Here is a 15,620-nt window from a genome sequence, read left to right as displayed (position 1 = left end):
TGGTGTAACTGAGCAGAATTTGGCCATAACTCAGTGTCCTGGCCCCCACCCCCTGCTGATCAGGGCTGGATCCTGCTCTCATTGAAATCAGTAGAAGCTAAGTCTGTGCTGAGCCCCTTGCAGCATTGGTCCCTGAGCTGGTTGCCTGATGCAGTGAGTCTATGGCAGAGATGGGGAAGAAGGAGCCCAGTATGTTTCCTGTCTGAGCAGGTGGGTGCAGCTCTGTGGCTGAGAGAAGCTCCGTAAGTAGTATAGTTTTAACACCCTTGATCCCTTTTCTCTCCCAGCTGAGGTTTCTGGTACGTCGAGACATCATGATCAAGGCTTCGATGAGCTTTGGGAAGGTGACTCTCTTCCACCAGGATCAGCAGAGTGGGGTCACCTATCGGATCCCCGCACTGCTGTATATCCCCACAGACACGCTCCTGGCATTCGCAGAGAAGCGCTCCTCTGCCAGGGATGAGGATGCTGAGTACCTGGTGCTGAGACGAGGTCGGAAGACAGGGACTTCGGTTGAGGTAATTCCTTGTGCATTGTTTCCCTGCAGACCCCTCTCGCTTGCTGCCCAGCCCGTATGGGATGGTCATCGTGATGTACTGAGGAGTGGGCCCCGCTCACTTACCCCTCTGACCTACCTGTTCTCGCCCCCTCTCTCCTGCTGCAGTGGGAGCCCAGGGAGTGCTTGACGAACACAGTGTTACCGGGTCACCGCACGATGAGCCCCTGCCCGGTGTACGAGCGGAAGAGTCAGACTGTTTTCCTGTTCTTCATCTGTGTGAGGAAGCACGTCACAGAGCAATGGCAGATCTGGACCGGGCAGAACGCCGCCCAGCTGTGCTACGTCCGAAGCAAAGACGCTGGCCGGACCTGGAGCTCGTTAACGGACTTGACGGAGCAGGTGATTGGGGAAGACTTGAAGGACTGGGCCACATTTTCGGTGGGGCCGGGGCACGGGGTGCAGCTCCGTTCCAGGCGGCTGGTGATCCCAGCTTACGCCTACCACATTACCGCTCGCTGCTGCCGCCTGCCACTGCCCTGCTGGACCCTGCCCCAGTCCTTGGTCTTTTATAGTGACGACGGTGGGCAGCGCTGGCACAAGGGTGAGCTGATTAAGGGCATGAAGACGGTCGAGTGTCAGGTGGCCGAGGTGGTGTGCCAGGCCTGCGACCCCTTGTTGTACTGCAACGCCCGCACCCCCTGCCGGTGCCGGGCAGCGGCGCTCAGCACAGACCAGGGGCAGACATTCAAATGCCACTCCTCATGCAAGCAGCTGTGCGAGCACAGCTGCCAGGGCAGCGTGGTGAGCTTCACGCCGACAGCAGGGCTTCTGGAGGCGGATGGCGCAGAAGAGCCAGACGCCCCAGCCCCCGAGACTACCTGCCCGTTGAACAGTGGGAACGCCCCCTCCACCATCCGCAGAAGCACCGTGTTGTGGCTACTTTACTCCCACCCAACAGGTAAATGCAAGCGGGTCGACCTGGGCATCCACCTCAACCAGTCCCCGTTGAATGAGGCCAAGTGGGAACACCCCTGGCTCCTGTACCAAGGGCCGTGTGGTTACTCGGACCTGGCCGTGTGCCAGGAGGCGCCAGCGCCTCTCTTGTTTGGCTGCCTGTTTGAGTGCAGGGTGACTCACACGTGTGAGGAGATCGCCTTCCAGCTCTTCTGCTTTGAGGATCCTCAAAGCTAAAATCCGACAAGCAGTGTCCTCCGGGGGAGTAAGGCCCCCCCCCGGGAGATTCTCACCCCCATGAGGCCTGGGCTTCCGAAAGCAGCCTCTTCTTTTGGGTGTCTCTTCTTTGGGGTCCGGGACTTCCTACAGCCTGGTTTGCAGAAGACTTCCTAGGGCAGGGGTAGGCAAACTACGGCTCGTGGGCTGGATTCGGCCTGCAAGCCGTTTAAGACAGGCCACAAACTCCCACTGGGGAGCGGGGTCTGGGGATTGCCCCAGTTCGGTGGTCCAGTCGGGGCGCCGGGTCGGGGGCCGCACCACGCGGGAGCCGTAGCATGGCCCCGCTCCGGGGTACACGGTTGGGGACCGCACCACATGGCTCCCAGAAGCAGCCGCATGGTCCCGCTCTGAGGGTCGGGGGTCCCTCCACGCGTAGAAGCTGGAGAAGGGACATGCCACTGCTGCTGGGAGCCGCTTGAGGTAAGCGCCGCTCGGAGCCTGCACCCCTGAGCCCCTCCCCACGCCCCAACCCCCTGCCCCAGCCCTGATCCCCCTCCCGCTCTCCAAACCCCTCAATCCCACACAGAGCCGCCTCCTGCACCCCAAACCTCTCATCCCCAGCCCCACCCCAGAGCCTGCACCCCCAGCCAGAACCTGCACCCCTTCCCACACTCCAACCCCAATTTTGTGAGCGTTCATGGCCTGCCATACAATTTCTATTGCCTGATGTGGCCCTCAGGCCAAAAAGTTTGCCCACCCCTGTCCTAGGGCCTGGTTTGCAGAGGAGCGAAGCATCCGTCACTTTATCTGAGATTGAGAACTTGGCCACAGCCCAGGCAGTCGTGCCATCCTCTCCATTGCCATCCTACTGATGTACCACCACCCTGAGCCAAATGCACCACCGCCAGGGGCCAAAACGCCTGCTGGGGTAAATCAGCTCCCCCATCCCCAACTCAGCCCCGGACCTGCTGCGGACAGGGAAAGAGCGCCCCAAACCCAGCCCCAGCCCGGACCTGCCGCAGCCACAGCCCTGCCACAGCCCGGGGAGGAGCGCCCCTCCCCCGGCCCAAACTCAGCCCGGATGTTGCACTCCATATGCTTTATAAAAATATGTTTATAAGGCTTGGTCCACACTACCCGCCTGATTCAGCGGGTAGAGATCGATCTTCTGGGATCGATTTATCGCGTCTCATCTGGACGCGATAAATCGATCCCAGAAGCGCTCCCCTGTCGACTGCGGAACTCCTGCTCGCCGAGAGGAGGAAGCGCTGTCGACGGGGGAGCTTGCCTGCGCCACGTGGACCCGCAGTAAGTAAACTTAGTTCGATCTAGGAAACGTCGACTTCAGCTACGCTATTCTCGTAGCTAAAGTTGCGTTTCCTAGATCGATCCCCCGCCCCAGTGTGGACCAAGCCTAAGTGTGAATATGGTGTAACTGGAATATGCTTTATGCAAAAGGTCTCTTGTCAGGTATCATTACAAAGCTTATAATCTACTGAGTGTGTTCATCCTATTTGTATGAATGTATCATTCTTGTATCTGAAACTAGGAATGTGAAATATAACTCTGAGGTCCTATTGTAATTATGCAAATTGTGGGCCATTAATGGTGGCTTGGAATCTTGATGGCTCCTATTGACTAGGACAATTGGCTGTAAATGGCTGTTTACTTGCAAACCTTCCTGTATACGTGGGTGCCAGCCTGTGGGTAATGAAGTCTCACAGGACATGTGAACATGTCACATGATCCATCTTAAACCTGGTGTTTTTTCATTTAGAAGGATGGGTGGGAACGCAGAGAAAGACAAAGGATTCCCGCCTTGTGCCAAAGATATAAAAGGGGGTGGAACAGAACAAAGGGAGCTTCCAGTCATGAGAAAGCCCCTGCTTTTCACTTAAGATGCCTGCTGGAACTAACAAGGACTGTACCAGGGGAAAGGATTGGGCCCAGACTAGGAAGGAGTCTAGTCTGTGAAAGAAGCTTACTGGAACATCTCTGAGGGTGAGATTTACTTGTAATCAGTTTCTTAATGTATTAGGCTTAGACTTGCGTGTTTTATTTTATTGTGCTTGGTAACTTACTTTGTTCTGTCTGTTATTACTTGGAACCACTTAAATCCTACTTCTTATACTTAATAAAATCACTTTTGTTTATTAGTAAACCCAGAGTAAGTGATTAATACCTGAGGGAGCATATCTCTCTATCAGTGTTATAGAGGGCGGACAATTTGTGAGTTTACCCTGTATAAGCTTTATACAGAGTAAAACGGATTTATTTGGGGTTTGGATCCCATTGGGAATTGGGTTTCTGGGTGCTGGAGATAGGTGACCTGCTGAGCAGTTTTTGGTTAAAGCCTGCAGCTTTGGGGGCATGGACCAGACCTGGGTCTGTGTTGCAGCAGGCTAGCGTGTCTGACTCAAGAAGGCAGGGTTTTGGAGTCCCAAGCTGGCAGGAAAAATGGGCTCAGAGGTAACTTCAGCATGTCAGGTGACAGTCCCAAGAGGGTCTCTGTGACCAAACCCATCACAGCAGGACTCTGCACTTCTCCTTGTTGAACCTCATCCAATTTCTTTTGGCCCAATCCTCCAATTTGTCTAGGTCACTCTGGACCCTATCCCTACCCTCCAGCGTATCTACATCTCCCCCCAGCTTAGTGTCATCCATAGGCGCCAACTTCCCCTCTTTCACATGGGTGCTCGACCCCACCCTGCCCCTAGCCCTGCCCCCACTTCACCCCTTCCATGAGGCCCCGCCCCTGCCCTGCCTCTTCCCACCCCTTCCCCGCCCCCATTCCAACTCCTTCCCCAAATCCCTGCCCTGGCCCCACCTCTTCCCTGCCTCCTCCCCTGAGCGCGCCACATTCCCGCTTCTCCCCCTCCTCCCGGATCATGCTAACCCTGCCAAACAGCTGTTTAGCAGCGGCCGAACAGGAAACACTGGGAGGTATGGGGAGGAGCGGGGAGGCGGTGTGCTCATGGGGGCAGGAGCGGAGCTTGGCTGCCAATGGGTGCAGAGCACCCACTAATTTTTCCCCAGGGGTGCTCCAGCCCCGGAGCACCCATGGAGTCGGCGCCTATGATGTCATCCATGAATTTGCTGAGGGTGCAATCCATCCCATCATCCAGATTATTAATGAAGATGTTGGACAAAACCGACCCCAGGACCAATCCCTAGGGCACACCACTTGATACCGGCTGCCAACTAGACATCGAGCCATTGATCACTACCCATTGAGCCCGACGTTCTAGCCAAATTTCTATCCACCTTATAGTTCATTCATCCAATCCATACTTCTTTAACTTGCTGGCAAGAATACTGTAGGAGACGGTATCAAAAGCTTTGTTAAAATCAAGATATATCACGTCCACTGCTTTCCCCATATCCACAGAGCCAGTTATCTCATCATCACAGGCGCCAACTTCTCCTGGCGCCGGTGAGTGCTCGACCCCCCCGGCCCCGCCCCGACTCCACCCTGCCCCACCCCTGCCCCGCCCCCATTCCAACCCCTTACCCAAAGTCCCCGCCCCAACTCCGCCCCCTCCCTGCCCCAATTCGACTACTTCCACAAGTGCCCGCCCTGGCCCTGCCTCTTCCCAGCCTCCTCCTCTGAGAGCGCCACGTTCCCGCTCCTCCTCTCTCCCTCCCTCCCACAGCTTGTTACGCCACCGCGGCAAGCGCTGGGAGGAGAAGCGGGGATGCGGTGCGCTCAGGGGAGGAGGCGGAGGTGAGGTGAGTTGGGGGGAGGGGCGGGGCGGGGAGCTTGGCTGCCGGTGGGTGCAGAGCACCCACCAATTTTTCCCTGTGAGTGCTCCAGCCCCGGAGCACCCACAGAGTCGGCACTTATGCTCATCCTTGAAGGCAATCAGGTTGGTCAGGCATGACTTGCCCTTAGTGAATCCATGTTGACTGTTCCTGATCACCTTCCTCTCCTCCACGTGCTTCAAAATGGAGAAGCGCCACTAGGTGGCGATGCAAGACTGCCAGATGCGAGAAATCAGGGAGGGACTGACTGAGGGGTGGAAATGAGAGGAGCTACAGGATAACGGGGGGAGGGGGCAGAATCGGTGGCCCGAGACAGGCAGGTTTCCACGCTGGGAGCCTGCCTGTCTGGGGAGAGCAGCGCTGGGGCTTTCTCTGTGCAGCTGAGAGGCCAAGGCATGCAGCGAAAATTCAGCACGTGGTATTGGAAACAGCCCGGCCTAATGGTTAGAGCACAAGCCCCAGCACTGAGTTCTAGCCCGGGCTCTGCCCCTGACTCACTGCCAGACCTGGGCTAGGTCACCGCCCTGCTTCGTGCTTCAGTTTTCCCATCGATCTCCCGGGGAAGGGCCAGGAGATTCCCCCCTGCTGTGAACACTGTGAGAGCTGGAAATATCGAATAGGGAGGGTAACCGGCCGATGCAGGAGGACACACTCTAGGGTTACCATATTTTAATATTCTAAAAAGAGGACACTCCACAGGGCCCCGGCCCTGCCCCAACTCCGCCCCCAGCCCCGCCCCAACTCCACTCCCTCCCCTGAACGCTCCGCCCCCTGCTCCTCCCCCTCCCCTGCTTCCCGCGAATCAAATGTTCGCGGGAAGCCTGAAACAGGCAGGCAGGCAGCAGGTAAGCTGGGGCGGGGGCGGTGGCGGGGGGGGGGGGTGCGAGGAAGTGCGGCCCAGCCCAGCCCCCCGGCCGAGCGGCTCCCTCCGGCGGCCGGCCCCGGCCAAGAGGCTCTGGCCCCGGCGTCTCCGGCCCGGCTCAGCTCGGGCCCTGGGGCGCCGGCCCCGGTTCCGGCCGAGCGGCTCCGGCCCTAGTGACTCCAGCTTGGCTCGGGCCCTGGGGCACCGGCCCCGGCCCCAGCCGAGCGGCTCCGGCCCTGGCCCCGGGTGAGCGGCGCCAGCCGGCGGCCGAGCACAGCCGGCCCCAGCGGCTCCGGCCCCGGCCCCAGCGGCTCCAGCCCGGACCCAAGCCCCACGACCCCTCCCTATTTTCCCAGACATGTCCAGCTTTTTGGAATTTCCTCCTGGACGGGGATTTGAGGACCAAAAAGCCGGACATGTCCGGGAAAATCCGGACATATGGTAACCCTACCACACTCCATGATCACAATGGTCCCTGCTGGTCTAGGACCCTGGCTGGGGCTCGCTGGGTGAGAAGGGCTGAGCCCGAGGGCTGGCGCAGGGTCCCCGGGGTCACCCCAGGGACTGCGGAGTTCACGGGGCTTTACACCAGCCAGGATCTGGGCAGTTAGCGAGAGCAGCTTAGGATTTACCTCCGGTGCCGGGGGAAGCGATTCAGCTGCACACCGGCCGCGGGAGGAGACCGCTGGGAGGGACCTGGGGACAGGCAGGGAGCGGGTCCTGCTGCTCCCAGCGCCCTGCGGTGCCCGAGCCCGGTGGAGCCGTGAGTGTGGAGCAGAGTCTTCGGTGAGGGACGGCTGGGGCAGGTCTGATGGGGGCGGGGGAGACTCGGCGCAATGGGGGTGGGGGGCAGAGTCTACAGCTGCCTAAGGCCAGCGCTGAGGATTGAGAGTCCCTAGTGCTGCTGTTGCAAGGTTCAAGCATGCTCAGTCTTGGAACTGCCTCCTCTCCCGCAGCTAGTAGATGCACCTATCTAAGACTGGCCTCTGGCAATTGGCCCTGTGGCTGTAGCCAGAGAAGCTGCAGGTGGCTCTGTGACTACTGGGGGGACATTAAGCTAGGAGCAGATAAAGAAACTTGAGTTAACCTCAAGGAACAGAGGTCACCAGTAGGAAAGGAATGTCAAGGGGAGCAGGGAAAGTGGAAGCAGGTCAGGTTTGCAGCGGGAGAATAGGAGCAGCTGTCTGGGGAGCACATCCAAGGTAGAAGGGAAACAAGCAAGGGGAGAGGTGGTGGTGACCAGGTAGTGGAATAGCACGTAGATGGGAGCAGAGGGAAAAAGAAGGCTGGTTACTGCAGGTTCCCAGAGGCTAAGTGCTCACTGAGCCAGGGTTGGAGAAATGATGTTGGCAAGTAGCTTGCTCAAATGGCAGGATGGGTGCTGGGGGAGGAATTTGTCAGAACTGATCAGGTATCTGCTGGCTGTGGAACTTTATTGAGCTGAGGCCAGGATCACATACAGGGACTGGTGACATAGATAGGGTGGTACTGGAGACATGGCTATAGAATGGCTGAATGAGGAAGGAGATAAAACTGTGGGGAGTTTCCCTGATCATTATGAAAGTTCTGCTCACTGTGGACACTGGTAAGCCCACATGGGTACAGCTCAATGAGAAAAACGGGGGGCTGAGGAAGCTGGGTATGGCATAGTTAAGCAGAGGTGTGTGATCAAAATGAAAAATGTCTCTGAGATTCAGTACCGGGTATACTATGGCACCAATGGTGCCGCCACACCAGGCCCACGCTCAGAATGGGCCCATAATGACTACATGGGGCGGCTGGGGCCCCACAAATACGTTTGGCGCTGGGCCCACAAAAGGTTAATCCGGCCCTGCCACTAAGCCCAGGCTGTCGCGGCCTGGGCGGTATGTCGAAGTGAGCCACGTCTGTAGAGGCCTGAGCCTCAGCCTGGCATGCCGGACCACGTACGTGCAGGCAGCCATGTGACCAAGGAGACTGAGGCAATTCCTCACTGTAGCAGTCGGGTACTCCCTCATGCATCGAATGATGCATAACATGGCTTGGAATCGGGACTCTGGCAGACATGCTCTTGCTTGGACCGAGTCCAACACTGCCCAGATAAATTCTATTCTGTGGGTCGGTGACAAAGGTGGACTTGTTCACATTGAGGAGGAGACCAAGTCTCTCAAATGTGGATGTGACCAGACTGACCTGCGACTCCACCTGCTCCCTAGTGTGCCCCCTGAGTAGCCAGTCATCTAGGTAAGTGTATATCTGCACCTGCCTTCTTCGGAGGAAGGCTGCTACCACCGACATCCACTTGGTGAACACTTGTGGGGCTGTCGACAGGCAGGGGAAGGACCGTGAACTGATAATGTTTTTGGTCAATCACGAACCTTAAGAAGCGTCTGTGAGCAGGGCAAATGGCTATGTGAAAGTACGCGTCTTTCATGTCGAGGGCGGCGAACCAGTCTCCCGGATCCAGGAAAGGGATAATTGTATTGAGGGAGACCATGCGGAACTTCAACTTTACAATGAACTTGTTGAGTCCTTGCAGGTCTGAGACCCCCCCTTGGCTTAGAGGATTAGGAAGTATCAGGAATAGAATCCCCTGCCCCTTAGCTCCTGAGGAACCTCCTCCACTGCTCCTGTGGTGAGGAGCGCCTGCACCTCCTGGATAAGGAGTTGCTCGTGAGAAGGGTCCCTGAAGAGGGATGGAGAAGGGGGGTGGGAAGGAGGGTAGAAGCAGAATTGGAGAGAATATCCCGCTTCCACAGTGCGAAGAACCCAGCAGTCCAATGTTATTTGGGACCGCGCACGGTAGAAGTGGGATAGACAGTTCAAAAGGGAAGGATACGGTGTTGAGACCAGGGCCGGCTCTAGGCACCAGCTCCCCAAGCGGCAAAAAACCTAGAGCCGGCCCTGGTTGAGACAGATGCTTCGTCCTCGGGCGCACCTTCAAAATGTCTGTTTTGAGCCCAACGAAGGCTTAGTCGGGCCCTGGGACCTGTCCGGACGGGGGATGGAAAGTCTTACGCCTGCCATTCCTACACCTGTGCCTGTAGAATTCCTGCCTCGGCCAAGGAGGATACAGGCACTGTTGCGGTGGTTGGGGCTTAAAGGGCTTTTGTTGGGTTGCCGGGGTGTGTGCATAGCCAAAGATTTCATTGTCCCCCTGGAGTCTCTGAGGCTATGCAGTCTGGAGTCCGTCTGCTCGGGATACAGACCCACCCCGTCAAAGGGTAGTTCTTGTATAGTTTGTTGAACCTCGGGCAAGTGCCCCAAGGCCTGCAGCCATGAACTACATCGCATAGCTATTCCTGAGGACAAGGTGTGCACTGCTGAGTCCGCAGCGTCCAGTGAGGCCTGTAAAGAGGTCCATGCCATTGCCTAGCTGTTAGGGGCAAATTCCTAAACCTGTGTTTGTAAGGTTATTAGTATTCTGATTTATTATGTTTGTATGGAACTGTAGCAGGGTGCTGGTGCAAAAGCACCTAATTATCCCTGCACAGCCAGCTCCAATCAAGAGAAATAGATTGGGGCTGGTGAAACAGACCTGATGCCTGGCCTGGGGATTGGCTCCACCTGCAGGCCTGACAAGCCAGCAGTTATAAGGGCTGGGAGCCAGAAGAAAAGCAGCCAGGGAAAGGTCAGGCTCCTAGCTGTGGGCTGACTGTAGGAAAAGAGGGAACTAACCCTGTAAGCCTTGTATATAGCTCAACACTGGTGGTGGGAGAAGTGTGTGTGTGTGTGTGTGTGTGTGTGTGTGTGTGTGTGTGTGTGTGTGTGTGTGTGTGTGTGTGTGTGTAAATAAAGCCACGGGTGCTGCATAACTGGAAGCCTCTCTGCACTTTATTGGGACAGCCAGCGGGCCCAGGAAGAGGGGCGGGGCAGAGAACCTGTCACAAGTGGGGGCTTGTCCGGGATCTGTGGCCAGAGATACAGTTTGGCGACCCGGCAATGGAAGGCACCCTGCAGTGGCTCACTGAACAACACAGCGAGATGCAGAAAGCACTACAGGCGTTCCAGCAGTCCCACCAGGTGGAGAGGCAAGCTCTACTCGCGTGGCAGGCAGAGCAGCAACGGGCGTTCCAGGACTTTATTAAGGAGCAGTCAAGGGTGCAGCAGCAGCTCCTGCAGAAGTTGGTGAGTCCTGCAGGGGGAGAGGGCACCCAGGCCTCAGCCTTTGTAAGATGGCCCCGGCAGATGACCCCAACGCCTTTTTGGGCACTTTCGAGCGGGTGGCCCTGGGCGCGGGATGGGACCAGGCAACCTGGGCCCTGCGGCTGGCCCCCTACCTGGCTGGGGAGGCGCAGGCAGCATATATGGCCCTGACGGACGCCCAAGCTAGAGACTACGATGCAGTGAAGGCAGCGATCTTGGACCGCCTCGGGCTCTCAGCTGAGAAATATCAGCAAAAGTTTCGGGCAGCCCGGTGAGTGGGGGGTGTGCGGCCCCCGGCCTTTGCCCAGAAATTAACAGACTGGGCAACGCAGTGGTTGAGGCCCGATGCCCACGCTGTGGCGCAGATAATGGACCGAGTGCTCCTTGAGAAATTTGTACAGTGTCTACCCGATAGCATGCGGGTTTGGGTGTGGCAACATCAGCCGGCCACCCTAGAAGCCGCTGTGCAGAGAACAGAGGAATATGCAGAGGCCGACTTCCTGCCGAGGGAGCATCGAGCCCCGAGGGACACCGAGGGGGGCAGGAAACCCCGCGAGCATCCCGGGGTAAAGCTGGTAGACAGACGATGGGAGGAGCCCAGGGGGACCCCTAGCCGCCCGGGGCACTCATATGCTGGCGGTGTGAACAGCCGGGACATAAGAGCCGGGACTGCCCGGTGATGGAGTGTGGGGCAGCTGAATTTTGTGGTTGGACCAAGGTTGGGTGGGGGGCGGAAAAAGAGACGCGGGTTGGCCACTATCCCGGTGCGGGTTGGAAAAAGGCCCCAGAGGGGTCTAGTGGATACGGCCTCCGCTCGCTCCCTTATACAGCGGCGCTTGGTGAAGCTGCAGTGGCTTATCCCCGGGGAAAGGATACTAGTGGAATGCATCCACGGAGATAGACAGTATTGTCCCGTGGCCCAGGTACCCCTGGAGGCGCAGGGAAGGTTTGCCTGGAAGCGGGTGGGGGTAATAGAGGGGTTGGCCTACCCCGTGGTCCTGGGGATGGATTGGAACCCTTCCCCAAAGGGGAGAGGGGGCCCAGGGCGGAGACGCCCAAAACAGGAGAGAGAGAGAGGGCCCTGGAGGCAGGGGACGAGGCCCGTACAGAGATGGACCCTGAGAGGGCGGAGCCCCCACAGCCTCCAGGGGAAGAAGCTAAGACTCCTAGACAACATAGCCAAGGTAGGGATCCTGCGGGAGTGACCCAGGAGGGGACGGAACTTCCCAGACAGGACCCATCAGGGGAGGGGATCCCGCCGAGTGAGGCCGAGAAGAGGGTACAGGCAGAGCAGAGGGTGGAAGCCCAAAACGGAGAGACCCAAACTCCAAGGAGTTGAGGGCCCGATCCTGAGATCAGGGCCAGGCTCGGGGCAGGGAGCTCTGACCTGTCTCCCCCACCGGAGAATGAAGGGAAGCGTCCGGGGTGACCGGCCCAACCATGCGACTGGTGTGAAGACCTCTAGGTGAGTGTAGACCTGTGGGGTGCCCAACCCCCTACCCAATGCACCTTTTGTGGATGGGGCATGCTGACACCCCCCGAGACAGAGGCTAGGGTTCACCCCGCTGGGCAGGGGGCCCAACCCCAGAGCAAAGCCCCCAGCCGAGGGAAGTGGGGCCGAGGGAGACCAGGCCTGGCATCAGTGTAAAGGGGGGAGGTGTGTAGCAGGGTGCTGGTGCAAAAGCACCTAATTACCCCTGCACAGCCAGCTCCAATCAAGAGAAATAGATTGGGGCTGGTGAAACAGACCTGATGCCTGGCCTGGGGATTGGCTCCACCTGCGGGCCTGACAAGCCAGCAGTTATAAGGGCTGGGAGCCAGAAGAAAAGCAGCCAGGGAAAGGTCAGGCAGGCTCCTAGCTGTGGGCTGACTGCAGGAAAAGAGGGAACCAACCCTGTAAGCCTTGTATATAGCTCAACACTGGTGGTGGGAGAACTCTATGTGTGTAAATAAAGCCACGGGTGCTGCATAACTGGAAGCCTCTCTGCACTTTATTGGGACAGCCAGTGGGCCCAGGAAGAGGGGCGGGGCAGAGAACCTGTCACAGGAACCCATTTTGTTATCTAAAATGGAGGACTTGGTCATGTGATCAGGAGGGCAGTTGGAGTGTTTTCCCGCCCTTTCCAACGGTCAGCAGTGGCTCAAGTAGTAAACAAGTTCCAGTTTTAACTGGATTTTCCCGGGGATTCTATGGGGTTTCCCTAAGGGGTTTCGCGCTATAGAGTCTATAAAAGAGCGGCAGTGACCTCAGTTCGGGGCTGCCCATCCGAGTGGCAGGTGCGCGCGGGTTTGCTTCCATGGGTGATCGAAACGCCAGACAAGTGCCATCTCCAGCTATTACTTACCATCTGCGGCAGTTAAGGTCCACCGTTGTCATTCGCCTGCGAACACCCACTGTCATCTTGTGAGCCTGCTGCCGTGTCATCTGGAGCCAGAGAGAAGGACGAGTCATCGAGGGATCTCCTCAGAGTTCCTCTCCAGAGGCTCTGTACGAGCCAAAGGATTGAGGTCCTGAGCGACCATCAGAAGGGTGACATTGTATTGTTTACTTACCGTTTGTACTCCACGGGGGTCTAGTTTGGGTCTTGGCTTCAGGCCACAGATGTTCTGAGTTACTGTGCCTATAGAGAGAATAAGTTTCTGTTATTGTTTTATGCATTTTTCCCTTTCCTATTTATGTACCTCAGTTTCCCCAAAATAAACACAATGTGTTTGGTTTATATACACCTGATTCCACTTGCCTCATTCCAGCAGAGGGAGGGGAAGGGAGGTTACATAAGGAGGGCTAGCTTGGCTACCAACCAGGTGATAGATACTGGAGCTTGCTGTAAAGGACTATATTTTTGTTGGGGGGTTCCCTGCAGCCTTTCCATATTTTATTCCTTGACCTAACATTGCCCTCCTCGACAACTGCCCCAAACTTCTCCCGCTCCCTAAACTTCAGCATTGAGTTCCAGGAGTTAAAGGTACCTGCTCAGGATTGCCTGTTGCTTGGCAATCCTGAGTTGCAAGCCCCCCATGGAGTTAACTTTGTGTTCGAATGCATTCAGGCACTTGGTGTCCTTAGATTTAGGCGCTGGGGCTTGCTGACCCTGCCTCTCCTCTCCCTCTCCTTTACTGCCGACACTACCAATGAGCAAGGCTGTGGGTGTGTGAACAGGTAGTCAAACCCCTTGGGCAAAAAGTACTTCCTCTCCACACCCTTAGTGGTGGGAGGGATGGAGGCTGGGGTCTGCCAAATGGTCTTTGCATTGGCTTGTATAGTTTTGATGAGGGGTAGAGTGACCCTGGATGGTCCTTCTGGTGCCAGGATGTCCACCATAGGGTCCTTCGGCTCTATCACCTCCTCAGCCCTGCAGGTTCATATTCCGTGCCACCCTGCGCAGGAGTTCCTGGTGGGAACGGCTATCTATAGGGGGCGGTCCCGAGACAGAGGTGCCTGCCATCGCCTCGTCCGGGGAGGATGACGAGGACGCTAGTGGAGGAACTGGGTCCGCCACACCCTCTTGGTCTTCGGGGACCTCCTGCCCCACCTCTAGCACCGTGCCAGCCACTCCAGGGTCTGGCTCAGGACCTGTGGTGTGTTCTGGAGGAGGTGGTGCGACCGCCAACTCCTCTGCACCCCTAGGGGTGGGGTGACTGGCTCCTACCTCCGGCACCCTAGGCTCGGACGCCACTGAGCGTGAGGCCTTGGACTGGGCACCCTCGGCCTGGTGGTCAGACCAAAGGTCCATCCAGCCCAGTATCCTGTCTACCGACAGTGGCCAATGCCAGGTGTCCCAGAGGGAGTGAACTTAACAGGTAATGGTCAAGTGATCTCTCTCCTGCCATCTATCTCCACCCTCTGACAAACAGAAGCTAGGGACACCATTCCTTACCCATCCTGGCTAATAGCCATTAATGAATTTATCTAGTTCTCTTTTTAACTAAACAACTGTAAAATCAAACAGTCCGAATCAGAAGCAAGGGAAACGTGGAGCACTTTCAAAGCAAGACGCCACAGTTCCAACAACCGTCACTGGCGATAAGAAGGAACTGGAGAGGCACCGGGTTGGCAGGGTCATTATATTAAGCGCCATGGAGGCGCCACTCCAGGGGGCTCCACAGCTGACCCGACGGGTGCTGCTAGGGGAAAAGCTTTCCAACGGCTGTGCACGAAGCGTGCGCACACCTAATTGGAATAGATATGAGCAATCAATCACTCAAAGAAGAATAATCGCTTCCCTCAATCTGCTGGCAATGCTCCTCCTAATGAAGCTCAATACGCCATTAGCCTTCTGGGCAACAAGGGCACACTGCTGACTCATATCCAGCTTCTCCTCCACTGTAATCCCCAGGTCCTCTTCTGCTGAACTGCTGCTTAGCCATTCGGTCCCTAGTCTGTAGCAGTGCATGGGATTCTTCCGTCCTAAGTGCAGGACTCTGCACTTTTCCTTGTTGGACCTCATCCAATTTCTTTTGGCCCAATCCTCCAATTTGTCTAGGTCACTCTGGACCCTATCCCTACCCTCCAGCATATCTACCTCTCCCCGCAGCTTAGTGTCATCTACAAACTTCCTGAGGGTGCAATCCATCCCATCATCCAGATCATTAATGAAGATGTTGAACAAAACCGGCCCCAGGTCCGACCCCTGCTGGGGCACTCCGCTTGATACCGGCTGCCGACTAGACATCGAGCCATTGATCACTACCCATTGAGCCCAACAATCTAGCCAGATTTTTATTTCTTTAACTTGGTGGCAAGAATACTATGGAAGACCGTATCAAAAGCTTTGCTAAAGTCAAGATATATCACGTCCTCCACTTTCCCCATATCCACGAAGTCAGTTATCTCATCATAGAAGGCAATCAGGTTGGTCAGGCATGACTGGCCCTTGGTGAATGAATCCATGTTGGCTCTTCCTGATCACCTTCCTGTCCTCCAAGTGCTTCAAAATGGAGAAGCTCCACTAGGTGGTGAAGCAAGACTGCCAGATGCAGGGAATCAGGGAGGGACTGGCTGAGGGGTGGAAATGAGAGGTGCTATAGGATAACGGGGGGGCGGAGGCAGAAGCGGTGGCCCCAGACAGGCAGGTTCCCATGCTGGGAGCCTGCCTTTCTGGGGAGAGCGACGCTGGGGCTTTCTCTGTCTGAGAGGCCAAGGCATGCAGCGAAAATTCAGCACACGGTATTGGAAACAGCCTGGTCTAATGGTTAGAG

General features: G+C 56.8%; 1 protein-coding gene across 1 annotated transcript; it reads left to right on the top strand.

Moving 5' to 3' along the window:
- The first annotated feature begins 293 nt into the window (after nt 1–293).
- Nucleotides 294–1,690, top strand: LOC135893461 (sialidase-3-like). Its single transcript, XM_065421289.1, has 2 exons — nt 294–518; nt 665–1,690. The coding sequence occupies exons 1-2, from the start codon at nt 315–317 to the stop codon at nt 1,688–1,690; spliced, it is 1,230 nt and encodes a 409-aa protein (XP_065277361.1). The 5' UTR covers nt 294–314.
- Nucleotides 1,691–15,620: the final 13,930 nt, after the last annotated feature.

The sequence above is a fragment of the Emys orbicularis genome, chromosome 1, assembly GCF_028017835.1.
Source record: "Emys orbicularis isolate rEmyOrb1 chromosome 1, rEmyOrb1.hap1, whole genome shotgun sequence".
In the NCBI taxonomy this organism is placed as follows: domain Eukaryota; kingdom Metazoa; phylum Chordata; order Testudines; family Emydidae; genus Emys; species Emys orbicularis.
The sequence above is the reverse complement of the archived record's forward strand: the minus strand, read 5'-3'. Positions and strand labels throughout refer to the sequence as shown.

Bases quoted from the DNA above. Each gene is read 5' to 3' on its own strand.
- LOC135893461 (XM_065421289.1), top strand. From the start codon at position 315: ATGATCAAGGCTTCGATGAGCTTTGGGAAGGTGACTCTCTTCCACCAG. The intron at 519-664 runs GTAATTCCTTGT...CTCCTGCTGCAG, and splicing joins AGACAGGGACTTCGGTTGAG to TGGGAGCCCAGGGAGTGCTT.